We start from the raw sequence: 27,809 nt of genomic DNA, 5'->3' as shown, positions 1-27,809 counted from the left end.
GACGCCGTCCGCTGCTCGTTGTTTAAGCGGCTGACGGGAAGGAGAAGCCCCAGCTCCGGCGGCGCCGCGGGGCGGCAGTCACGACCTGAGCTCGGGCCGCCGCGAGCCTCCGGGACGAGCCAGAAGCCGGGAGCGCCGGCTGCGGAGCGGACGGGCGGGACGCCCGCTCGCCTTCGGATCTCATCATGTCGCGGGGCTCCATCGAGATTCCCCTCCGGGACACTGACGAGGTAAGTGTCGCGTATGGGGGAGGGCGGGGGCCGTGAACTTGGACGATCCCCACCTTCCCCCTTCTCTCCACTTGGTCTCCGGGGCGAGAGCACCTTCGGCCCCAGGAGCCCGAGTCGGGCTCGCCGGCCGAAGCCGCAGTCACCCCCTGCCCCTGCCCTTGCCCCCTTCCAGCCTGGCAGCGTCGCGTCCCCGCAGCCCCGGGGCCGCCCCGGGAGTTGTTGGAAGTTCCTTTCCTACCTGTTCGTCGGTGACAGAGCTCGCTTCGCAGCTGTCGGGCGCAGGGGCTCTGGGGTGCCGACGAATCGTACGGTGGGCGCTGATGCCCCCGTGGTCTCTGCTGCGCCGCCGTCTTCCCCTGAGAACGCCCAGAAGGTCGCCCTTTATCCCTTAGGAACTGGAGTCGTGGTGCACTGTGTCCTCCACACACGCTGCAGCGCCCAAGTGGGGGCGCGGAGATGCAGCCCCGCGGTGTGCTGCTGGACCTCACGCTCCCTCCCTTCCCGACGCCCCGTCGCCCCATCCTGGGTAGCCCGCGGCTTGTCTCAGCGCCGCTGTTGTCTGGGTCCAGGGTGTCACGTATTCTTATTTTTGTTCGGTTGAGGTCTACGTTACTGAGATACAATTCACTTAGCCTAAAATCCATTGGTTTTTAGTAGTAGTAGTAGTAGTAGTCACAGAGTTGTGTGACCGTCCCCACTAATTCCAGAGCGTTTACCCACTGTTCATTTTTGTGCCCGCTTTCAAAAGTGTCTGTGCCACACAAGTGCTGTGGCCTGAGGAACGCGTACAGAGGCAGCGTTCAACTTCCTGTGGCCTCTAGGATTGTGCCTCGCAAGTTGTGGGGCCTGTGGCATCGGTGCTTATCTATCTGCACTTCACACAGATTATATGTTATGCCGGGTTTTGTTTTATTATTTTTGAATAAGCAAAGCTTTTGTGACATTTTGTAGCTCCGGTGACTTGAAGACAACTGGCAGTACTTGCTGGTGTGCTTCTCTGTGCTTTTACCTTAATATTCTCATCTGGCCTCTTTGACATGTGTGCCCTGAACATTTCTTTACATGCACTTGCTCAGGCCTATTGCAAGTGAACACACACCCTATGTATATCCGTGTCGATGTATGTTCTGAAAGGCAGCAAAGAAGAAATGTGAATTTAAAGAAGAACTAAAGAGTCAAAACCTCCATTGTGTGTTTTAGGTCATTGAACTTGACTTCGATCAGTTACCGGAGGGAGATGAAGTTATCAGTATTCTGAAACAGGAACACACACAACTGCACATATGGATTGCTTTGGCGGTCAGTATTCATGTAACAAATATTTTTTGTATGTTGGCTGGGAAAAATAATTTGGTTTCTGTTTTCAAATACAGTAATAGCCAGCTTGGGAACATGATAAGTAAATTGTACCATATGTATGGAAGGTAATTGTATTACCATTTATAGAACAAGAAGGCCAGTTTCCTAAATGATGTACTTACTCTACTGCTAAATTAGTATATGTTGGTAAAGGCAAAATCCATTTAAATTAAACAGTACTCTATACTGTGTGTTGGATTATTTATTAATTACTCAATGAAGACTGGCTTATAATTTGTAGATAATCAGAAAAAAACAAAGTGCCACCATGTAAACATTGTTACTTAACATTGCTTTCCATAACAATGTAACATTTCCTGAAAAGTAGTCTAGAAGGTGATTATATTCCAGGCTGACTCACAAAAGCCCTTTTGGGGGGCTTGTTTTTTTGTCCTGGTTGGTCCCTTCCATAACAGAAACCCTACTGAAGATTCTTGAAGATTCTCAGGAGAATCACCTCAGAGAGTCTAAAATTCTAACACCATTCACCCTCCCCAGCACCGACTGCCTAATGTTTCCTTTGTATGAGAACATCATATTAAATTATTCTGGTAATATAGTATAGCATACACTAAAATCATTTTTTCTAAGCAAGCATACCCCAGGTCACTTTTGTGTAAAGATACATAGGAGATTCCCTTTATCATCTTGAAAGGAGAAGTTGATCTGGAATTGGACTTATATCCGTTGCTCAAGCCTAACTGTAAGAATTTCTTAGATATGGATTTACAGATAAATACTTTGTGACAATGGTGCCTTTCTGAAGTGTTAAGTTTTCCTGGTCTACAGAGAACAAGCCTTTAATGCTTGTCACACAGTGTTTAAAGCTAGAGGGGAATTTAGATTTTCTTTAGTACAAATGCCTCCTCTAACAGAGCTTACAGGAAAAATGGAGGATTGAAGGATTAGTGTGGCACCTGTGGTAAAATTGATGAAACATTGTGGGCTGTAGAATGTTACAGAGAAAAGAGTATAGGCTTTGAGATTAGAGAGGCCTTTGTTCATATTCCCACTTGGCTGCTAACTAGCTATGTGACCTTAGACAAATGATCTACCTTCTGAGCCTATTTTCTAAAATATGGGGATGTTAGCATTTACTTTAAGAGTGATTGTACAGATAGAAATAAGTATATAAAACTCCTGGCATAATCTGTGGCCCATAGTAGGTGAGTAAATGATGGATCTTCCTTTTAGTATTAATAAATGAAACAGATGCCCAGGAAAGTTATTCAGGAGGCCCAAAGTCACGGATAATTTTGATAGATCTAGAACCAGAACCTAAATTTTCTGTTTAGAATTCTATATCCCCCTCATTATTGCTTTTTCTCTTGGGCTCTGATTTAGTTTGAAATCAACTATTGCTGGGTAAGTAGCAATTTGGAAACATTTATGGTGATTATCATTTTTTAAATAACTTAATCAGGCATAGTTCACCTATAATAAGCTGCACATATTTGACATGTACCACATGAGAAGTTTAGCATATTTCATACTTATGAAATCACTACAATCAAGATAATGAATATATCCATCACCCCCCCAAAACCTTCCTCCAAACTCTTCCCCACCCCCCATAGTGCTCAGCCAATCCTTGATCTGCTTCTTTTTCTTTCTAAAGATTGCATGTTCTAGAGTCTATATAAATGGAATCATTACAGTATGTATTCTTTCTGGTCTGGCTTCTCACACTCAGCATAATTATCTTGAGATTTATCCACATTGTAGCATGCATCAGTAGTTCTTTTTTCTGCCGAGTAGCAGCTATTATACAGATGTACCACAGCTTGTTTGCCCATTCACCTGTTGATCAACAATTGAGTTATTTCCAGTTTTTGGCTATTAAAAACAGAGCTCCTATAAATGTTTGTGTGCAGCTTTTTATATGTACATATGCTTTAATAATTCTAATTTGATTCTTTACCTTTTAGCTGGAGTATTACAAGCAAGGAAAAACGGAAGAGTTTGTAAAGTTGTTGGAAGCGGCACGTATAGATGGCAATTTGGACTATAGAGACCATGAAAAAGACCAGATGACTTGCTTGGATACATTGGCAGCCTATTATGTACAACAGGCTCGGAAGGAAAAGAATAAAGACAATAAGAAAGATCTTATTACACAAGCAACCCTGTTGTATACCATGGCTGACAAAATTATTATGTACGACCAGGTAAATAAGTCAGACTTCTATGAATTTATGAAAGGGGGAAAAATACCACATGAGAGTAGAATGTGTGTTATAAGCAACAGATTTTTTTTTTTTGAAAAGAATTTTTCTTAAAATAACATGGTTGATAATAAATATAGTTGAAAGAAGAATTCCCTGTTAAAATTGGAATTTCTTTGGTTGTTGTACTATTGAAGTAATGTGGACAAAGTAGCATATATAAAACTTATCCACAGGTTGAGTCAGTAATTCCGTCAACTCCAGATGAATTTCAAGCATATTTTAAAAAAAGATTTTATTTAAATTCAATTTAATTAATATATATTGTATTTTTAGTTTCAGAGGTAGAATTCAGTGATTCTCAGTTGCATATAATACCCAACCCTCCTTAATCCCCATCCTATCCTTCCACTCACCTCCCTTCCAGCAATCCTCTGTTTCCTAGAGTAAGAATCTCTTATGATTTGCTCTCTGTTTTAATCTTATTTTATTTTTCGTTCCCTTCCCTTCTGTTCATCTGTTTTGTTTTTTAAATTCTACATATGAGTGAAATTATATGGTATTAGTCTTTCTCTAACTGACCTATTTTGCTTAACATAATATTCTGGTTCCATTTATGTCATTGCTGATGGCAAGATTTTGTTCTTTTGATGGCTGAGTAATATTCTCTTATATATATATGCATATATATACACACACATATATATACAATTATATATATATATATACACATGTATATACATATATATATCTTTTCTTTTTTTTAAGATTTTATTTATTTATTCATAAGTGACACAGAGAGAGAGAGACAAAGGGAAAAGCAGGCTCCCCGTGGAGAGCCTGATGTAGGACTTGATCCTGGTCCTTTGGGGTCACAGCCTGAGCTGAAGGCTGTCACTCAACTATTGAGTCCCCCAGGCATCCCCCATTATATATATTATATACACACACATATACATACCACGTTTTCTTTTTATCCATTCATCTTTTATTTTTTATTTTTTATTTATTTTTTATTTTTTTTATTTTTTATTTTCCATTCATCTTTTAATGGACATCTGGGTCTTTCCCTATTTTGGCTATTGTGGAAAAATGAACTTTTCTTTTTGTCATTGTTCCTTGCACAGAAGTCTTTCATTTCTGGATAATTTCTTGATTTGTTTTTGTTTGTTTGTTTTTTTATAAATTTATTTTTTATTGGTGTTCAATTTGCCAACATATAGAATAACACCCAGTGCTCATCCCATCAAGTGCCCCCCTCAGTGCCAGTCACCCAGTCATTCCCACCCCCCGCCCACCTCCCCTTCCACCACCCCTAGTTCGCTTCCCAGAGTTAGGAGTCTCTCATGTTCTGTTTCCCTCCCTGATATTTCCCACTCATTTTTTCTCCTTTCCCCTTTATTCCCTTTCAATTTCTTGATTTATAATTAAGACTTGCCCACTGGTAGCTCATACACATATTATAGTTGATAAGAGGAATTTGTGTGATACTCCACCTCCTTCCTATATGGTTTTCATTTTAATATTACACATTCATGTTAAATTGTGGTTGGTCATTGGTAAAGTCAAGTCTAAGATGATGTGTTGCTTTTCCAGAACCATTTGTTGGGAAGAGCCTGCTTCTGCCTACTTGAAGGTGACAAAATGGATCAGGCTGATGCACAGTTTCATTTTGTACTCAACCAGTCTCCAAATAATATTCCAGCCCTTCTTGGTAAGTCATTTTTGGCAGCCATCTTAGGAAACTGTATCTTTCATCATATGCCTGTAATAATGTTTTTTTGACTGGGCTAGACAGCAACGTAAAAGAGCTTTACCTTATAAAAATGAAACTATCTGCAATGGATCATTTTTTCTTTTAAAGTTACAAAAATAGAATATACACCAGTTAAGAGTAATTTGTTATCCACTTCTTTTTTTTATATGTATATTATTTTATTGGAGTTCAATTTGCCAATATATAGTATAATACCCAATACTCATCCCATCACCCTGTTTGTTATCCACTTCTAAAGAGTCCATAAGCAATGTCTATTTGGACAACTGTAAGCTATTTTAATTGTTGTTTTATACCATCTAACAGGACTATTTTAAAGGCATAAAGTAATATATCCTTAAAACAAGTTTTAGTATAAAATCATTTTCACCATTTTCGAGTATTTCTTATTCAGAGATGTATTTGATTTGGGTGGGTTTATATAGAACATATGAGACTTGTGTTCTTTAGTCAATGGATGTTTATTTTTAAAAATTATAGGTAAAGCTTGCATTTCATTCAACAAGAAGGATTATAGAGGAGCTCTTGCTTACTATAAGAAAGCATTGCGTACTAACCCAGGATGTCCAGGTAAGAGAAAAACTTCATTTTAAATGAAGTTTTAAATGATCCAACTAAAAATATTGAAGATTTAAAGGCAGTTGCTTATGAAGTTGGTTGTGAAAGATGATGTAGGGCTGTTGATATGACAGAATTGAAATTTAAAAAAAATGCTATGTTTGATCCAAAGACTGAATAGCAGATCATATATTTTTTTAAGGATTTATTTATTTTAGAGAGAGAAAGAGCACACACAAACACACACGAGTGGGGGTGTGAAGCAGACAGAATCTTCAAGCAGACTCCTGTTGATGTAGGACTTGATCTCATGATTCATGATTCATTAGATCATGACCCGAGCTGAAACCAAGATTTGGAAGTTTAACTGACTAAGGTCCTAGCAGATCATATTATAGTCTTTTTGCTTTATGCTATTTTTCTTTTTTTAACATTTTATTTATTTGTTCATGAGAGACACAGAGAAAGAGAGAGAGGCAGAGACACAGGCAGAGGGAGAAGCAGGCTCCACACAGTGAGCCCAATGTGGGACTTGATCCCGGGACTCCAGGATCACACCCTGGGCTGAAGGCAGACGCTCAACCGCTGAGCCACCCGGGCGTCCCTTTACGCTATTTTTCTATTGAAAATCTCATTTAGTAAATCTTATTGATAATCAACTGTGTGCCAACTGTGTTCCTGTTCTAAATCCAGGGAATGCAGCAGTGAAAAAGAAAAAGTCCCTGTCCTTGGGGTGCCTGGGTGGCTCAGTGGATTGAGCATCAGACTCTTGGTTTCAGCTTGGGTCATCATCTTGGGGTCATGGGACAGAGCCCCATTTCGGACTCCATGCTCAGCAGGGAGTCTGCTGGAGATTCTCTCCCTCTGTCTCTCCCTGCTGTGCACATGTGTGTGCACATTCTCTTTCTATCTCTCTCTCTCTCTCAGGAATGAATAAATAAATCTTAAAAAAAATCCCTGCCCTCATGGAATTCATAGATTATTATAAGTACTTAGGCTCTCACTCTGATAGACATAGGAAGTCATTCAAGGGCTTTGGGCAAAGAAGTAACGTAATCTGACTATATTTAAAAGGATCATTTTGAGCTTCTGGATTGAGACTAGAGTCTGGGAGGAGGGTAAGAATAGAAATGGGGAGCCCAGGTGGAAGGCTCTTGCTGTCATGTAGGTGAGAGATGATTTTGGCTTGCACTGGAATGATAATAGTAGAGGTGGAAGTGACCGGAATATTTTGAGGGAAGAATTAATGGAGTAGATGTGATATGAGACAAAGGAGGACTCAAAGGTAAGAGTAAGAGTTACATTTTAGTACATTGGAAGATAGTTCAAGAGGAATTAGTTTTAGGTGTGAAAATTTAAAAATACCTTTTAGACCTACAAGTGGAGAGGTCAGGAGGACCATAGTTCAGGAAAGAGATCTGAGCTGAAGTAATTTTTTTTTTTTTTTTAAGATTTATTATTTATTCACGAGAGGCACACAGAGAGAGACAGAGACACAGGCAGAGGGAGAAGCAGGCTCCATGCAGGGAGTCTGATGTGGGACTCGGTCCCGGGTCCCCAGGATCACACCCTGGACTGAAGGCAGCGCTAAACCGCTGAGCCACCTGGGCTGCCCTGCACTGAAGTAATTAATTTGGAAGACATCAACATATAGATGGTCTATAAAGCCATGAAACTATGAGGTCACCAGAGAAGTGAGTGTAGATAGAAAAGAGGTCCAAGGATGGTGTTAAAGGGCACTGTGACATTGTAGAGTTTAGGGAAATGAAGAACTAACAAAAGAGCCTGAGAAGAGCAGCCAGAGATGTAGGAGGAAAAGAATAAGGGCAATGTCCTTGAAGTAAAATGTAAAATGTTTCCAGGATGGTGTCAGACACTATCACATTCTGTTATTAGGTCAAGTAAAATAGGAATTAAGAATTGATCATTAAAAAAAAGAAAAAGAATTGATCATTGAATTCAGTAGCATGTTAATCATTAGTGACCTTGATAAAAGCATTTTAACTGGAATGGTAGGGGTGAGATCCTTGGTGGAGTGCATTTAAGAGAAAATGGAAAAGGAAAGTTAGGCAGCAAGAGTTTTGCTATCAAGGGAAGAATAGGAGTGGATTGACAATTGGAAAGGAAAATGGAATCAAGAGTATTTTTTTTTTAAGATGGGAGAATATATGTGAATGAGAATGATGTAAAAGAGGATATTTGATAATGCAGGAAAAATAGATGATTGCTGGAGCAGTGTCCTTAAATAGATGAGAAGGGGTAAGATCTAGTGTCCAATGGGGAGATTGGCCCTTCATGGGAACGTGGTGGAGTTTCAGCATGGCCTTGAAATTGGCTAGCATGTATAAGCACAGCTCTGAAGGAATGACAGTTTGTGAGTGTAGTCACAATATTGAAGGTCTTAATGAAACTTTATGCTCTCTTTAAAAATTGCTCTTTGAAAATTAGATATTGAAGGTAAAGTGTACCCCAGGAATCTTGGAAGACCAGAAAAATACCAGTGTTGTAGGTATTGTGTTTAAGACGAGAAAGGGGACAGAGGGAGTATGGTATAATATCCACTGAAACCAAATTCATGATAGACCAAAAGATTTTATAGTGTAGTTATCCTGAGTGAATTTTGAGATTTTGCAACTCATAGAAAATGTTTAAGCATTTTGTTTAATTCAAACCTGAAAAATGCCCTGGTTTGACAGCTTGAATGACTTTCTTTTTTTAGCGGAAGTTCGTTTAGGAATGGGTCATTGCTTTGTGAAACTCAACAAACTGGAGAAGGCTCGTCTGGCATTCAGCAGAGCCCTGGAACTCAATTCCAAATGTGTGGGAGCATTGGTTGGACTGGCTGTACTGGAACTCAACAATAAAGAGGTATGTGAGTGAAAAAATTATTTTGTGACTGATCTGTTAGGCTCAATATTCCTTATCTAAAACTCTTTGAGGCCAGAGTGTTTTAAAGGTCAAGATTGCAGATAATAGAAATGTAACATGATGCCTGCACTGCATTATATATAATGCCCAGGTATTAGGACCCTACCTCAAATGCAAACTTACATTTCTCTGTGAGGATGAGTGATTATTCATGCTACTAGGATAACCGCACAATTTAGGTGAAGTTTTGCTACCACGTGAGCTTGCTCTAAGATTACCAGACACCTTGTTTTTTTAAAGAAGTTTTTGGATTTCAGAATTTCAGATAAGGGGTTGTACAATATGTGTCAGTTTGGAATGCTTTCCATTGCAAGTAACGGAAAGCCTACTGAGTGACTGAAACATAAGGGTTTTTAGTCGTCTACTAAACAAGCTCTCTTAAGGTCTTGGATTTAGCACCTCATTATCCTCAAAGCTAGAGTTTTACATCTTTCTGTCTGTCCTTCTGCAGTGTGTGAAGTTTCCTCCTCATGTCTGTTAACCTTATAAGTTGCAAGATAGCTGCTATATCTCCAGGCTCTCATTATTTCATCAGTCTTATATATAGGGAGGAAAGGGAAAGGATCAACAGCTTTCTCTTAGAGCAGTTCTATCCCCATCATACTTCCCCTTGTGTATAGTTGTCTGACAGGGTTATCAGATTTTCTCAGTCTCAGCATTATTGACTTACGGAGCTAGATGATTTTTTGGTGTGGGAAATTATCCTATCCATTGGTAGGATGTTTAGCAGCATACCTCACCTCTGCCCACTAAAAACCAGCACGTCCTCCCTGTTGTGATAATGAAAAATGACATTGCCCCCAGTTTAGGACCACTGCCTTAGACTGATCTCCAGAGAAGGGGAATAGATCATCTTGACTGGTTTAGATTAATAATCTTTCATCCCCTGTGGTTTGAGAAGAGGAAGAGGCAACTTTCCTTCCTGAAATTAAAAGATCACAGGCTGCAATGTCTGGACTCTATTTAAACAGAGTTAGTAAGGGGGTTAAACTGGCTGTTGGTAATCCACAGACATCTGCCACCAAGAAGACAGCCAGGATCTATAAAGATACCATAGGTGACTCTTTGTGAGGGAAGTTGTAGCAGTTTAATTCACTATTAGAAATTTTTTTATTCCTGCTGAAGGTTAACTGAAATGAGCTGTATTTTGGTGTCTGAACTTAGATTTATATAACCTTATTTCTTCAGACTATAAAGAAAACTTTGAAAAAATGCTAATTAAGTAATGACCCTGTTGTTGCTTTTCTTTTAGGCTGATTCCATCAAAAATGGTGTTCAGCTTCTTTCCAGAGCCTATACTATTGATCCTAGCAACCCCATGGTATTGAACCACTTAGCAAATCACTTTTTCTTCAAAAAGGTAAGACAAGTCAATTTATTAAAGTTGTTTGCTTTTAAATCCTGTCTTGTTTTTCTGTTCTGCAGTTGATACTGTATTTTTTTAACTTGGAAAAAAATTGACAATGTCAAGAGGTTTTTTCAAGTTAAAATGTATATTAGTTAATTTGGGGTGGGTACGTTTATTCATTCACTCTATTGATCCTTTATACTGTACCTAACACTGTAATAGAGATGTGGAGACCAGTAAGTTGTGGTTTCTGCACTCAGTTCAGTTTCATAGAAAACACAGACATGTAAACAAATGTAAATACAGAAATAAAGGTCTCTACCTTGCTGTGGTAGAGAAACGAAAGAGGAAGTGACCAAATGGTTAAGGAGGGTTTTCACCAAAAAGAAAAAGCTCTTGAACTAGATTTTTAGGAGGAGGTTTTTAGGTAGTTGAAAGGGGAAAGGGACAGATCTAGATTTAGTAAAAGCAGGGCATATGGTGGGCTCTCGTGATAGACAATGCATTGGATACAGATAGTGAGGTGCTTCTGTGATATAGGAGTTTGGACCTACTTATGCAGGCAACCAAGGAGTTGTTGAAGTTTTTATTTTTGCTCATTGATCAAGCTGTAATTTTTAAAGTTGCCGTTACTTCTGTAGAAACAATGGTATTTTTGATTTTTTGAATACTAAATCAAATATTTCATTGACAGAGTTTTTATACAGTAAGTGAAAGTTTTACTCACCATGTGGAAACCAGGTACTAAACTGTGCTAAGAACTTTAATTAAATAGCAGTTTAGGCAAAAGTTCACAAAGCAGTATCAATCCTTGTTAATGATAGCATATCACTCTTATTATTGCTATAAATATGCAGTCAATACTTACTAAATACCAAGTACTATTAAAAATGAATTCCATAGGGGTGCCTCTCTGGCTCAGTCAGAAGAGCATGTGACTCTTGATCTCAGGGCTGTGAGTTTGAGCTTCACGTGAGGTATAGAGATTATTTAAGTAAATAAAATTTTAAAAAATATGCATTCCATGAATCTGTAGAACAGTCAGATAATCCTGAGGTAGTTAATATTATCTCCATTTTGTGGATGAATAATTGAAGCAAAGGTAATAGCCGAAGGTCACACAGCTATTAACCATGATGCTTTACTCCCTCTGGCTATAGGAGCATACTCCTCATTTCTAATGAATTCTTAATGAACCTATGTGCTGTAACTTTTATAGTATGAAAAGACAACTATTTAGGGAGAAGATGGAAAGGTATCTTATAAGTACTTGAAGCGTTACTGTTTCAGATAAAAGTTACACAAGTATGCTTTTTACTGAGAAGACAAAGGACCAATAATCCTAAATATTTGAATACATATTTAATAATCATTGCTCACAACTGTTAGGAAAGCTTCCTTGAACCGAAAGAAAATTATTCAATTTTTATTTTTTATTTTTTCAATTTTTAATTTTTAATGCTAGTCACCCTTCCACTGCTGAAGAGAAAGTCTTGCTTTTTAACATGCTCAAAACTTTTTATATTGTATACATGAAATATGTAAATCAAGCCAGCCAATCTATTTGAGTGTTACTGAGCACCTGATATGTGATCAGCATTGTGAGGTCCTCTTGCACTGAATATATGTCCTGAAGATTAACAGAGCATGCTTATGTATTTTTTCTCAATTTGTCATTAGAGCAGCCCTAGGAGGTAGGCAGGATATTTCTATTTCACTTTCTATAGATAAGAAAATTGAAGTTCAGCAAAGTTAAGTAACATCACTTGCCAAAAATTCACTCAACTGGCAGGTAGTACAGTTGAGTACAGTTGAGATGTATTTTAATTCTCTGCCCACCACACTACATTGCATCCCCTATAGAAGAATCATTTAGCTGGGAAGAAAAGGTATTATTAATTAACATCTCAGACACTTCAGTAATTAAATAATAAAGTGTGTTTAGAGATGGGAGCTATAGTGATTCCTGGAACGATTAACACAGACTTCCAGAAAGAACTGAGAATTGAGCTTGGTTTTTTGATCAGAAAGAGAAGCAGCTAGAATGCAGAGGGGATTAGGGGCAAAAATTGGGATGTGAGGTAGAATTGAGATCTGAATGAGGGTTTTAAAATAAAAGGTAATCTTTAGTGTATTTTGTTAAATTTCAAAATGGAAATTCCCTAAAAAATGTGTCATGAGTGAAAGACTAATAAAAATAGAAAAATTAAAGTCTATTCCAAACTCAACATTTGACCTTTACCCTCATCCCAGGGAACAATCTATAAATTTAACTAAAAGGCTGTGCAAGAAAATTCAAAATATAAAGTTTGAATCACTTGGTTCAAATTCAGGTACCACCATTGTATAGTTATGTGGCTTTGGGCAAAAAAATTTCTAAAACTTTAATTTCCTCACTTGTAAAACAGGAATAATACCTACTTCATAGGATTTGAGGAGTGGCAGTTATGACTAAATGTCATGTGCATATTAAATACTTAAGTAATGGAAAACAATTACTGTTAAAAAGTAGCAATCACATTATTATTCCTAAAATTAAAAAAAAAAAAAAGTTGAAACTGAGCATTGACCAAACAGAGGCTCTCCAGACCAGATTACTAGTGAAAAGGGTAAAACATATCCCTATTAAAAATATGCCTTGATGTATGAACTCTGACTTCCAGACTCTCAGGAGATTAGCTCTATAATCCAGATTAAGTAAGGTCTAATGGGAAAGTCATGACCCATGCATTCAAAGAGAGGTGAATTAAGATCCAGTTACTTAAGCTGCTCACCCTCATATGTTAGAACATTTCCCTTAGAGTCATAAAAATATTAAATAGAGAATCTAGCTTTTCCACCTTAGACAGCATACTTTATTTCTTTAAGCCTCCATTTTCCCATCAATAACTTAGTGATAATGATACTCTTTACAGAGTTTTTGACTAAGGCTAGAATAAGTGTGTCATACCTACCACAGTGCTTAGTATATAATAGTTCTCAGTCAATTGTAACTGCTCCCTTTACTAGTAGTAAGGGATTTAACTCTTAGGTTTTCTCATCACAGAAAGAGTGCTGATACCTCAAAGGATTGTTACAAGATTAAATAAAGCAATAGATGTGTTGAGTAGATGTTAAGCTCTAGGTAAATGAATTTATCTGCAAGGGGAATGAGAAAAATGATTCTTAATTCTGGATACAACACTGTTATTATTAATTCAGTGAACACATTTTAAAAATGAAATTTGAGCCTTATGTGAGCCTTATGATTGAGACTGTTCGAGTTGTTTGAATTTACTTAATTTCTGGATCTCATTGTTCAGGATTATAGTAAAGTCCAGCACTTGGCTCTCCATGCATTCCATAATACAGAAGTGGAGGCTATGCAAGCAGAAAGTTGCTATCAGCTGGCTAGATCATTCCACGTTCAGGTACAATCATTTTAAATCTCTAAATATCTACTTCTTTTGTTTTATAGTTTTTCAAGTTTTTAAAAAATTTTTGTATGTTACAAAGAAGACAAACTTTTGTACATACTGTTGACCTTGTTTTATTTTCATTTTTTAGGAAGATTATGACCAAGCTTTCCAGTACTACTATCAAGCCACACAGTTTGCCTCATCCTCTTTTGTGCTGCCATTTTTTGGTTTAGGACAAATGTACATTTATCGAGGTGACAAAGAAAATGCATCTCAGTGCTTTGAGAAAGTTTTGAAAGCTTATCCTAATAATTATGAAACTATGAAAATTCTTGGATCGCTATATGCTGCCTCAGAAGATCAAGAAAAAAGAGATATTGCCAAGGTACATTTTAAAAAATTGTAGCCATTTTGTGTTAGTGATCACTAGACTGTCATGCCTCATTCTTGTTATTGCTAGTAGAGATATGATGGAAGCAGTTTTGTTAGCCGGGCTTGTTCCAGTTGAAATAACGAACAGTTGACGTATTAAACAAGGTAGAGTAGCTACCAATTTTTACTTTGACAGCCTGTGGTTTCTAGATTAAGCCTGCTTCAACTTAATGATCTCTTTTATCTCAGGGCCATTTGAAGAAGGTCACAGAACAGTATCCTGATGACGTTGAAGCTTGGATTGAATTGGCACAAATCTTAGAACAGACTGATATACAGGTATTTTAGCAATATTTTTGGTCTCCTACCTAATGTGTGTTTTGAAAGCATGGTGTAGTGTTTTTCCCTTTCATTTTCACTTACACCTTATTGTCTCCACTATGAAAAATACAGGGTGCCCTCTCAGCCTATGGAACAGCTACACGTATCCTTCAGGAGAAAGTGCAGGCCGATGTCCCGCCAGAGATTCTGAATAATGTGGGCGCCCTCCATTTTAGACTTGGAAATCTAGGGGAGGCAAAGGTAGGGAACTGGAAATAATCCCTTCTTATGTACTATCAAGTTTAATGTACACTATTTGAGATGTATCAACTGTTTTTTAACAATGTAATTTTCTTTTCTTACAGAAATATTTTTTGGCATCATTGGATCGTGCAAAGGCAGAAGCTGAGCATGATGAACATTATTATAATGCCATTTCTGTTACGACATCATACAATTTAGCCAGGCTGTATGAGGCAATGTGTGAATTCCATGAAGCAGAAAAACTATATAAAAACATCTTACGGGAACATCCTAATTATGTTGACTGTAAGAATTGTAAACTTTTATATATATATATATATATATGATTTTATTTATTTATTCATGAGAGATACAGAAAGAGAAAGGCAGAGACACAGGCAGAGGGAGAAGCAGGCTCCATGCAGGGAGCCCGACGGTCCCGGGTCTCCAGTATCACGCCCTGGTCTGAAGGCGGCGCTACACTGCTGAGCCACCTGGGCTGCCCATAAAGCTTTTTTTTTTATGAATTAAAATTCCCACAACAGCAGCAAAAATTTAGCCTGAAAAAAAATCTTTCTTTGAACCAATAGTTAAAAAATGTGAAGGTTATAATGTCCCCCTTTCCTTCAAACCAAATTTATGGCCTTAATAAAAAAGCAATGCAGCTTTACTTAAATTTATGGTAGAAAATAAAAGAAACAAAACAAGTTGAACCGTATATTTCATGAGGTGAGCGATCTTCAGTGGGTCAGCTACCTTTATTAGACTTTGAACAACTCCTTGACTTAACTTGGTGATAGATGTACCTTTATCATGCACCTGCTCTTATTTCATATTAACATTTTTGCAGTGTTTATAACAGTAAGAAACACTGTCTTACTTTGAAATAACTATTACTAAAATGTCCTGCCTTGAATTTTCACACACTAGCCATTATAAAATTTGGGAAGTTTTTTTAATTAAAAATAATTGACAATAATATACTCCCCTTAAAAGAACTTGAAGCTATGATATTTTGACTCGGGTTATATCAGAAGCTATTAACTTGCCTCCCATCATGCTGTTATGGATGCAAAAGTGATTTAAAATAAATAAGATTTTAATCGAATGCCAGGCTGAACTTGAATTGGTTTGATAGATATAGGAAGCCATTATTAATTGCCTGAGGAGAGTGACATTTTCTGGAGAAAATAACAGCTTAAATTTGTGTGACACTTTCTTACTATTTTTTTAAGTGGAAGCCCACAGTTAGAGTCCAGATTTTCTAACTGGTAATCCGTGGTGGTCCATGCTTTCACTGTTTTGCCATATGACAAGCAGTGACAGTACTGTGCATCAGAAAGAAACTGGAAATAGAACAGCTGCAAGCTTTTTAAATATCTTTGGTGGAGATAAGGACTTGGACTGGGGTGCTAGCATCGGGAATACAGTGGCAGAGATAAATCTGAGATTTCAAACAGATTTGAGGGTGACAGAGTTGCTCTTTTGTTAGATTATTGTTAAATTATTAATTAGTTTAATGGATGCTCAGTATTTTTTCACCTGTGGGATTTTTCTATTCATCGTATGAATGTATTAACAAAATACAGTCATTTCAAAAGTATGACTTGGAAGTTAAGATCTTTTATAGCTAATGCCTTAAATGTAAGAACTTTTAAATGTGTATTTTCAGGCTATCTGCGCCTGGGAGCTATGGCTAGAGATAAAGGAAATTTTTATGAGGCTTCAGATTGGTTTAAGGAAGCTCTTCAGATCAATCAGGTTGGTAGTATTAACTCTTAGGTTTGAAAAACAATTTTCTCACCTTTTTTTTCCCTAGTAAATCATTTTTTTCATTTTATTTATTTTTTTCATTTTTTTTCCATTTTAATGACTCGTATTTCTAACATCTTGACATCTCTGTTTTATTTTTACTTGTTAAAGATACTAGAGTGCAGAAGTCATCTAAACTTTTTGACTGTGGCCCACAGAAATAGATTTTACATCATAGCCTAGTATAGTTGTTTGTGTATACAAACAACTAAAGTGAAAGTTTTGCACATTTTTATGTGCTGTTGCTATGTGCTATACACTGATAACCCTATATTCCATTCTGTTGGATTTCTTACACTGATAATTACACACTGAATTGATTTTACAATTCATAAATCCATCTTCACTCTGAATTTGTAAATGTAGCTTGTAAACTTCAGTAATCAGCTATCATGGAAAGGTGATTGATGTCTCTGAATCCAAATTACAGATTTTGCTTCTTTACATATGTGTGTTTCAGGACCATCCAGACGCTTGGTCTTTGATTGGTAACCTTCATTTAGCAAAACAAGAATGGGGTCCAGGACAGAAGAAATTTGAGAGGATATTAAAACAACCATCTACGCAGAGTGATACTTACTCTATGCTAGCTCTTGGCAATGTCTGGCTCCAAACTTTGCATCAGCCCACCCGAGATCGAGAAAAGGTATCTTCTTTTTGTCTCTCTCTTCTTTTTGTCTCTTTAAAACAAAACTGGCACTTTATTCCTGTTTGAATTTTGTTCTATAATGATTTTTTCTTTTTATAGGAAAAACGTCATCAAGATCGTGCTCTGGCCATCTATAAACAAGTACTCCGAAATGATGCAAAGAATCTGTATGCTGCTAATGGCATAGGTAAAGACATGGGCATCCCTAGTGATTTGTGAAATAAGTGCTTTCAAAGGAATGTTTGTAGATTGTAATTTCTCCCGAAAAGTAATAAATATAGTTGTTCTAAAATAGGACCTTTAGTTTTTCTGGCTACAATTAGAAAATTCTCAAATGTGAACCTTTTTTATAATTTTAGGAGCTGTTTTGGCCCACAAAGGATATTTTCGTGAAGCTCGTGATGTATTTGCCCAAGTAAGAGAAGCAACAGCAGATATCAGTGATGTGTGGTTAAACCTAGCACACATCTACGTGGAACAGAAGCAATATATCAGTGCTGTTCAGATGGTAATATCTTTCAAGATATTTTTATATTATGTTCATTGTTGAACAAATGTTTTCTTAACTATTCTGGCCCTGTCGTGGAACTGGGTGCTATCTCTTGTGGTACTGTGTCTATTCAGAGACTTATAATCGTATAATGTTAAGGCCAATCTTCAGTGTCTAGAGACATGAGTCCTGGTTCACCCCTAACCGCATGCCTTGGGCAAGGGATATCCTCTCTGATCCAGTTTCCCCATTTATAAAATGGAGATCATAAACTCACAGAATTGTGTGAGGATCCAGTATGAAAAGTACTGGATACCATACTTGGCACAAACATGCCTAGTATATCAGTAAGTACCCAGAAGATAGGAGGATTTAATATTTGTTTGCTTGTCTTAGACTCATCTTTCTTCAGTGGGAGAACTGAGTTTCAGAAAGGTTAAATGACATTTTGGAAAGAAAGAAAAAACTCCATGGGGATTAGTTTTCATCACTATAGAATTTTGTTAGGCTTTTCCTATTTGTGGAGTGCTTGAATTTGCAGTAGAATAAAGTCATATTTAGCATCTAGGGGTGCCTGGTTGGCTCAGTTGGTAGATCTCAGTGTCGTGAGTTTAAAATCTTTTAAAAAATGATATTTAGCATCTATAGCATATTAGAAAGTAAAGCAGTTCTTAGACTCTATGGGAAATTAGTATGGTCGGGAAAAACAAGGTTCTTAGCAGAAGTACAAGACAATTGCAGTCCGTCCAGGTTCCTGGAAGTGGCTAACCTATTTTCTAAGAAGGGTGGGTATTACCAAAATCAGATATTTGAAAGGCACTAGTTACAAGGATTTATGGAATCCAGACTGCATATGGTAGCTCAGGTTGTATTTTTGGAGGTGGGCCTTCCTGATCTGCCAAATGATAATGTGGCCTTTAAAAAATGCAAATTGATAACTAAGGATACTCAAGGGGAAACTCTAACTACCTTCCATGAAAAAGATCTCACCGATGACAAGATAGGTTCCATGGTCAAAAAGTAGAGTATTCATGACAAAATTGGCACTAGTGTTGTTATATGTTGGTTTTACCAAGAAGTTAACCAGAACTGTGAGATTCACATGCTCATTGCCAGTAGGTTCCACCGATCCTAAAGAAGGGTGGTAGAGAATATATCCCAAAGGAGTAAGGTGTGTGACTTTTAATAAGTTGTCAATAAGCTGATTCTGGATAGCATTGCTAGAGAGAGATAAAAAAAGGCCATCCAGTCTATTTATCCTTTCAGTGCTGGTCTGAGTTTCAAATGGAAAAACTATTTTGAGTATCTAGTCTTGGGGGATTTTTTTGAATCAGATTTTCATGTTGTAGAAATGTATCCTGGTGAATGTCAAAAATCATTCTCAAATTATTCTTTAAAATTAACCATTCAAAGGGTAAAACACCTTTTAAAATCGCTTAAAATCTTGTTACATGATCACAATGTCGTTTAATCCTTATTGTATTTTAACTGACTTTTTCTTTTATTATAGTATGAAAACTGCCTCAGAAAGTTCTATAAGCATCAGAACACTGAAGTTGTGCTATATTTGGCCCGGGCCCTCTTCAAGTGTGGCAAGTTACAGGAATGCAAACAGACTTTGCTAAAGGTAAAAAGGAAAACTCGTTTTTCTCATGTAATTCTCTACTGCATTGTTTTTTTTTTTTTTTAATTCTATTTTATGCATGTTCATATACCTAATAATCTATTTGGCTAAAATCCTTTTCATGTTATTAGATTATATGAAATATTTGTTTTGTTTCTTATTTATAGGCTAGACATGTGGCACCCAGTGATACAGTACTTATGTTTAATGTGGCCTTGGTCCTGCAAAGATTAGCTACCTCTGTTCTAAAGGATGAAAAGAGTAATCTGAAGGAAGTACTTAATGCTGTGAAAGAACTGGAGCTTGCACATAGGTAAAGATTTTGTGGAAACAACTTTTGAAATGCTTTGTTTCTGTAAATCCATCTGTCTCAAAAGGTGCTGAAAATCACTTCCTTCAAGAGAATCATTTTTTATTAAGAACCCTTCCAGTGATTTTTAAGCCAAAGCGGACAGTTGCCACTAGGTGGCGCCAAACTGTGGCCAAGATCCTGCCAGATTTAGATCCTGTAGCCTCCCCTAGAACTAGTTGGCTAGCTTTGCAAGCTTGCCCTAGATTTTCATAATCTGACATAAAATGACCCAGCATTTTACACAATTGAAATTTTTAGACTCCACTTATGTTGGTTTTATTACTTAATACTGGTGTGTCTTTCATGGGATATTAATTTTCATTGGGCTAAGATTATTAAGGCCTGGCCTCTTAAATATTGAATAGGTTTATTCATCTTAGCTCTAAATTTATGTACCTTTATAGGATTTATTTGGTAATTTCAGTATGTGGTGAAATCAAAGCCTGACATCTCTTCAGGTTTTGTCCAACTATAATTAAGTTCTTACATAAGCATTTCTTGCCTTGCCTGATACATTGGTTCTGTTTTCATGGCCTACACCTCCTAACCTCCATGCTGACATATTTAGTAAATACAGTGTTTAGTAAATATTTGTTACTTGAAGTTATTTTTGGTTATTTATGAATTTATTGATGATATTAATATGACTACTTTGTGAACTTTTTTTTATTAAACATATTGAGTGTTATTGATGAGTCTTTTTCTCAGTGTGTTTCATATATAATTTTATTGAAATGATAGCCTTTCATGTATCCGTTAGGTTCATGTAAGTCAGTCAATATATAAACCTAGTCTCAGACTATTTTTATAGAGTGGGTTAAAAATGTAAAGGGCCTGTTTCATTAGAATTTTTTTTTAAATGAACTATTTTATTTTCTCATTCCATTTAGATATTTCAGTTACTTGAGTAAAGTGGGAGATAAAATGAGATTCGATTTGGCCCTTGCTGCTACAGAAGCCAGGTAATGTTACTACTTATGGCAGGTGACTGGGTGAGGCAGTGTGGTACCTATGTGCACTGGGTGGCCTTCCAGGGGTCAGTGTTTCCCACTCCTGTGCAACTCCCCAGCCTGATACAAGGCTTTTTTCTGAGAGCCCTTCCAGGGAATATGACAAAATCAGTGTAGTACAAGTATTTAAGTTGTATGGAGAAAATACTTTTCTATCTATCCTGGTTCTTTGAGTCCCATGTGAAGATAATGTTGAAAATCTTTACATCTGTGCTTGGAGACGACACTTATAATTTGGAAAGTTACTATAGTTTGACAGTATTGACTTTTGAGAAACTAAGTTAATTTTGCTAATTAAAATATCTCTTAGATATCAACTAATGATCTTGCTTCAGACTTTTCAGTTTGTGTAAGGAAAACAGATGTTCTGAGGTTTTGAACAAAAAGTGGACTAACTGCTAACTGCATTCATGTTTCTCTATATCTGCAATGTTATAGGCAGTGCTCTGACTTGTTGAGCCAGGCCCAGTACCATGTGGCTCGGGCACGTAAACAAGATGAAGAAGAAAGGGAGTTACGGGCCAAACAAGAGCAAGAAAAGGAACTGTTAAGGCAGAAACTTCTTAAAGAACAGGTATTTGTTGTGTTTTCAGTTATACTAGAACTAAAGAATTATGTGCATACATGCCCCTTGTATGCTAAAAAAGAAGTTGTTCTGATGGTAGTCGTGATATTTTGTCAACAGAACATTTTGATGCAGTTTTTTTCTACTCTTTTTTCCTCATAGGAAGAGAAACGTCTTAGAGAAAAGGAAGAGCAAAAGAAACTTTTGGAACAGCGGGCCCAGTATGTAGAGAAGACCAAAAACATTCTTATGTTTACTGGAGAGACTGAAGCAACAAAAGAAAAGAAAAGAGGTGGTGGTGGTGGACGGGTAAGAAAGAACTCCTGCTAATACTGATGGCCCCAGTCCCTGTCATTTGACTCTCAGAAGTAAATATAATCGGCTGTATTTACACAGTGCTTGGTTCTTAAGTTTGACTTCCTCCTTTGTTAAGAGACAGTCTTCCAGCACGGTGTTTTCAGTGGTATCCAGTATTTAGAAATGCATTCCAATGTCGGTCCCATATGCTGTACCTTGTAGTGGCCTAGGTAGCTGATGATTTTTGACATTAGGGTGATTCATCCTAATTAGAAGTCTTTAACATTGGGCCTCATCAAGCACCCCTTCCTTTAGACTTTATAAAAGAAAAAAAAAAAAGATCCTTCATTTGTCAAATGACTGATAGGATCTGGCCTCATTCCACCAGCTAGGAGAAAACTGATTGTAGTCTTGTTTGGTTTTCAGCGTTCTAAAAAGGGAGGAGAGTTTGACGAATTTGTCAATGATGATACTGACGATGACCTGCCTATATCCAAAAAGAAGAAGAGAAGAAAGGGCAGTGGTAGTGAACAAGAAGGTGAAGAAGAGGAGGGTGGTGAGAGAAAGAAGAAAAAGAGGAGAAGGTATTATTAGTGTGTTGTGAAGAGCCTTACAAAGGTGACAAATGACCTTTCACCTTCTGAATCTTTCTTGTATTAGAATTTGCCTGTGAATCTTCCCCTTCCCATTTGCTGTTAAGATAAGTGGTATCCTGCCCGTCTGTCACCTTGAGGTGCCCCTGAGCTGTCCTGTTTGTCTCTCGTCCAGGAATCTCCAGTCAGCTGTCTTAGCAAGGCTATTCTTCCCAATCCTTGGCCGCCTTTCCTTGGGGGAGAACCTAATGAATTCATTCAGACACAGACCTGTGGGATGGAAGCTATGATAGGACATTAGTAGGCCTGGAATGAGTAGCTGGGAAGAAAGAGGAGAGGAAGGATGTAAGGTCTGAGGCCTGGGTCTTCTGTCACAGTCTCTGTGCCTCCACCAAGTACAAGATTCAAGCTTATCTTAGATTAATAAGAGGACTTAACAGAGACTTAATTATTTGGTAGACATCACGTAAATCCATGGTTTTTGCAGATTCCTGAACTGTGTGTAGCAGTTGTAAATTAGGGCCTCTGCTCTTGAGGAGTGGACAGTATGGTTGAAGAGGGTATCTACTCAGAGTAGTGTTCAAAATGAATATATGTTGATGATAAAGTAGTCTTAGGCTTTCTATGTATGAGTGGATCTTGACAGACTTTCTCTTGTCCACTATATAAGACCTCCAAAGGGAGAAGAAGGATCTGATGATGATGAAACAGAAAATGGCCCAAAACCGAAAAAGCGCCGTACCCCAAGAGCGGAGAAGAAGAAGGCTGTAAGTTTATAATACTGTGGTTTTCATTCCCGTCGTAGGCAGGAGGGGCTACACTGTACCAGAATACATTCTTTCCCTACAGTTTCTTCAAGCACAAATGCTTCTTTTTGAAGTGTATTTGTTGCTATTTGATTGTTATCATTACACTGCAAACTTAGTTAACAGGATGTCCTAATGTAACCTAAAAGTCTTGAATAATCTGTTATGTTTGGTCTTCTTTCTTTAGCCCAAGCCAGAACGTCTGCCTCCTTCAATGAAGGGCAAAATAAAATCGAAAGCCATAATATCATCAAGTGATGATTCTTCAGACGAAGATAAACTTAAAATTGCCGATGAAGGGTAGGAATTGTTCCCTTAATGTACTTTTCTAATGAAAGATAAGAGTGGTCACTGTGCCATAATGACTTCTTTCCAGCCTCTTAGAATGTCAAAGCTGGGGATGCCTGGATGGCTCAGTGGTTAAGCATCTGCCTTCAGTCGGGTTGTGATCCTGGGGTCCTGGGACTGAGTCCCGTGTCAGGCTCCTTTGCTCAGCGGGGAGGGGGAGCCTGCTTCTCCCTCTGCCTGCCACTTACCCTGCTTGCCTGCTTGTGTACTCTCTCTCTCTCTGATAAATATATAGTCTTAAAAAAAAAAAAAATCATAGCTGGAAGAAACCTAAGCACACATCTTATTCAAACCCTGTCATTTTCTCCTGTCATGTTTGTCCCTCAGAGAAGAAAACCTATTTTGAAATATTTTATTTGTGGGTATTATGTGAAATTTCTTGGATAGCATCCATCTGGTTTTTTTTAATTTTTTTTTTCCATCTGGTTTTTTTAATAGTGAAACTTTATTATATTTTATTGTTACTATTATTTTTTGCTGTTTTTTTTATTATTTAAATTGTAGGGAGTTAGCATACAGTGCAATATTGGTTTCTGGAGTAGAATTCAGTGATTCATCGCTTACATACAACACCCAGTGCTCATTACAAGTGCCCTCCTTAATACCCATCACCCATCTAGCCCATCCCCCATCAACCTCCTTCCATCAACCCTCAATTTGTTCTCTATTGTTAAGAGTGTCTTATGGCTTGTTTCCTTCTCTCCTTTTTTTCTTTTCCTCCTTCCCATATGTTCATCTGTTTTCTTTCTTAAATGTCACATATGAGTGAGATCATATGGTATTTGTCTTTCTCGGATTGACTTATTTCACAGCTTAATATACTCTAGCTCCGGCTGGCATCCTTTTTTTTTTTTTTCGGATGGCATCTTTCTAAATGGAGTGTATCACTCTGGTATACTACCAGACTGGCTAAAACTGTTATGAATAGCCTGATCCTGGTCACATGGAGATAGGATTTTCTTGACCGTGTCCTTCATTGTCAGGCAATGGTGACTTAGCTCTGCCTGCTTCGTGAAGGGCTTATCCTAGACTGCTTTTCTAGTACTCTCCTTTAGCTCATGGCACACCTGGAAAAGCAGTATTTGGTTTTACTTGTCCTCAACTTGACCCTCAAGCTGGAGGTTCTTCCCAATGTGGATTCACAGACTGGGACTCAGTGCTGTGCCACATGGTATATTTCTTCCAATGGCTGTCATTTCATTCATTCCACAGTCATTTGAGCATACACTAAGAATTCCATGAGACAGTGTCCTGAGTCCTGAGGATACAGAGGAAAGAGTCTTAGCTCTGCCCTCAAGGACTTTATGCTTTAGAGACAATGGAGAACAACAGATAAACCAAAAACATTATCGTTGGATAAATGTTATCACTTATGGTTTCATTTATTACTCTCTGGGGACTATACCTATTCTGGAGCTGAGGGCAGGGTTGTAAGAGACATGCTTTGTAAAAGACCGTTTGAGTTGAGTCTTGGAAAAATGGAGTCCTAGCTGGTTAGAGGTGAGCAAGTAGCATGTCGAAGGAGCTAAGGGTGCTAGTGGGGGTGCAGCCTCACAGGTAGCAATCTCTAGGGAACCATCTATAAATACTTGTAGTTCCCTTTTTTCTGAAGATGCTGGCTGACACACATTTGGGTTGCCTTGCCCTTGCCCTTGCCCTTGCCCGTGCTGTCACCCTGGCCAGTGTTGAGAGTTGAGAGGCAGAGCAGAGCAAGAAATATGTGTTTAGAATGGGTGTCATTAAAACATGTAGGCAGAAGGGTCGATGTTAGAGGCTGAGTTACTGCTAAACTATATCCAAGGTCAAGACCAAGTTGATTTGAGCCACTTATATCATCAGTTAAACTTGGTCCTGACCATCACAAAGTGTTTAATTTTGGCCACATAGAATGATGGGAATTGGATCCCAGGAGGCCACTGGCCTTTAGTATATACATGGGCAGAGGGGAGCTCAGCAAAAGGAAGCAAACTACACAAGGCTTTTAGCTGTGGCTTGTTCTCTTGAGTAAGCCCTGTCCTGGAGTAGGGCACTAGTGCAGCAGCAAATCATGGATAGAAAAGGTGCCTTTGCTCTTCAGGTATCTGATGGGACAGGGAAGAGTCAGTCCTATTCATCCAGCCTCAGGAGAGGGTTTATTCTTCAGAGTCTCTACAGCCACGCAAGACCCTGGTTTCACCTCTGCTGCTATGAATTTGTGTATAAAAATAAATGTATCCCTTCCTTTTCATCATTTTATGTATGAAACTGAGAAGTGCTTCATTCTGATGAGATGTGCCTGATATAACCCAGTGAGAGTCCTCCTTGACTGTTTAAATGCTGTGGTATAATCAAAGTGCCTTGTTTTCTTTGCCTTTTAATCCTTTTTTTATTGTGGAATAGATTGGATTTACAAAACAGTACACTTGGCAAATATCATAAAATGAATACCTGTGTAAACAATATCCAGGTCAAGAAATGGGACATTAAATGCCCTGACTTTTTAAAAGCATTCTCTGCTCATCGAGGCTCCCATTGGCCAGTCTAACCAGTGCTTCTCTTTGCCAGACATCACCGCAACAGCAACAGCAACAGTGACTCGGACGAGGGAGAGCGGCGGAAGAAACACGCCTCTTCGGAGAGCGATTCTGATGAGAACCAAAATAAGTCTGGCAGCGAGGCCGGCAGTCCCCGGAGGCCCCGCAGACAGGAGTCAGATGAGGATTCAGACAGTGACCAGCCATCCAGAAAGAGAAGGCCCTCAGGTTCTGAACAGTCTGACAATGAGTCTGTGCAGTCCGGGAGAAGCCGCTCTGGAGGTTCCGACATGGACTCTCGCCCTGCTTCTCCGAGTGCCGAGTCAGAGCATGATTCCGAGAGAGGCTCTGATAACGAGGGCTCTGGCCAAGGCTCTGGGAATGAATCCGAACCAGAGGGATCCAACAATGAGGCCTCGGATCGGGGCTCAGAACGTGGGTCAGATGAGAGCGACTAGGTTTTATTTCATAAATAAGCTTCATCTCTGGAGGAAACTTTTTTAATATATGAAAGCTGTGATTAAAAAAAAAAAGTTTCAGATGTTTAGTCAAACAATTGTGAAATTTTTCCTAAGGCAGTTTTTTTTTCTACCCATTTGTATATTACTAAACCCCAAGAGATATTTCCTGTGCTAGAGTCCAATATTTGAGTCTCTTGAGCAAATGAAGAACGTGACTATTCTTCAGTATGGTACAATTCCACCTGTCATATGTGAAAACTGCAGTAAAAATAAACCCAAATGCTAAATCATTCCTACAGAGGTTTGACTGAAACTGGCAGACGTCTCATCATCTTTGTATGTTAAGCAGCATACTGTTTTGATTTTTATTGTAATCTTTTACCAAGTGGTGCAAGAAACTTGGTTTTCATGTCTTTGTTCATTTGAAGTTTAGATTGAGAATATTTTTATTTTCTGGAGAAAGATATCTACTGTATAATTGCACCAAAGTACGAGTGGAAGGAAGGTTTTCTTCAGTAGTGTAATACTGCAGCCATGTAGATAAAATCACAAATATATAATTTGTTAGGTCAAATAAAATGTGGAAAAATGCTTTTCTGTTAGTAGAATGCAAAGACCTACATAAGCCACACAATAAAATTCTTTTACCAACTTTTATGGGTAACATGTCATTTTTATTTGCTCAGTATATTTCTTTATGAAAATTTACAATTAGTAAACTATGCAAATATTTGGAAGAATCTGAACTAAGCTGAGGTTGTTTACTTAAAACTTTCATCATTTTTTAAAAGATTTTATTTTTAAGTAACCTCTAAGCCCAATGTGGGTCTCAAACTTAGAACCCCAAGATCAAGTCTTACGCTTTACTGACAGCTAGCCAGGCACCCCAAAACCTTGATAATTTTTTATAGATTTGTGGAGTTTAAGACACAAACTGGTATGTATTTTTATTTTCAGTAATCCAGTGATTAATGATTTATGAGTAACATTTTTATGTTGCACTTTACGGCGTATAAAAAAGCTTTAATTTAGGGGCACCTGAGTGGCTCAGTTGGTTAAGTGTCCAACTCTTATTTTGTTTTTATTTTTTATTTATTTTTTTAGGTTTTTATTTTTTTATTTTTTTTTTATTTTTCCAACTCTTATTTTGGCTCAGCTCACCATCTCAGGATCATGAGATCAAGCTCCACGTCGGACTCTGCGCTGGGCATGGAGCCTGCTTAAGATTCTCTCTCCCTCTCTTTTTACTTCCTTTGTGCTTTCTCTCTACAAATAAATAAAACCTTTAAAAAAAAAAGTTGTATTTAGTCAACAAGTATCATGATTACAACAAGAGTAATGTTTGCACAGGTAGTGAGTGCAGAAGGGAGGATAAAATCAAAGCAAGGTTTCCTGAAGGACGGGAGACCTGCGATGACTCAAAGGACAGGACAAGTAGAGAGTCAAGGGAGGGCGTCTGAGGCTGTGGGAGGCGCGTGTGCAACTCATCTAGAACGTAAGAGGCAATATGAATCTCTGCCTTTGAAGGACGAAGAGCCTGAGATTCAGAAGTTAACACAGCTAGTGAGAGGGGAGATTCGAACTAGAATC

General features: G+C 38.0%; 1 protein-coding gene across 1 annotated transcript; it reads left to right on the top strand.

Annotated features, from left to right (window-relative positions):
• On the top strand, positions 1–26,870 carry CTR9 (CTR9 homolog, Paf1/RNA polymerase II complex component). Its single transcript, XM_041729790.1, has 25 exons — positions 1–230; positions 1,431–1,529; positions 3,518–3,757; positions 5,351–5,468; positions 6,012–6,101; positions 8,809–8,957; positions 10,270–10,377; positions 13,668–13,775; positions 13,912–14,148; positions 14,385–14,474; positions 14,589–14,717; positions 14,822–15,005; positions 16,372–16,460; positions 16,972–17,157; positions 17,260–17,347; positions 17,520–17,668; positions 19,161–19,277; positions 19,442–19,587; positions 20,517–20,588; positions 21,075–21,210; positions 21,364–21,510; positions 21,925–22,082; positions 22,762–22,858; positions 23,085–23,197; positions 25,790–26,870. Exons 1-25 carry the CDS (start codon positions 186–188, stop codon positions 26,214–26,216), a joined length of 3,522 nt encoding a protein of 1,173 aa, XP_041585724.1. The 5' UTR covers positions 1–185; the 3' UTR covers positions 26,217–26,870.
• The last annotated feature ends 939 nt before the right edge of the window (positions 26,871–27,809 follow it).

This window comes from Vulpes lagopus, chromosome 15 (assembly GCF_018345385.1).
Source record: "Vulpes lagopus strain Blue_001 chromosome 15, ASM1834538v1, whole genome shotgun sequence".
Classification (NCBI taxonomy): Eukaryota; Metazoa; Chordata; class Mammalia; order Carnivora; family Canidae; genus Vulpes; species Vulpes lagopus.
The sequence above is the reverse complement of the archived record's forward strand: the minus strand, read 5'-3'. Positions and strand labels throughout refer to the sequence as shown.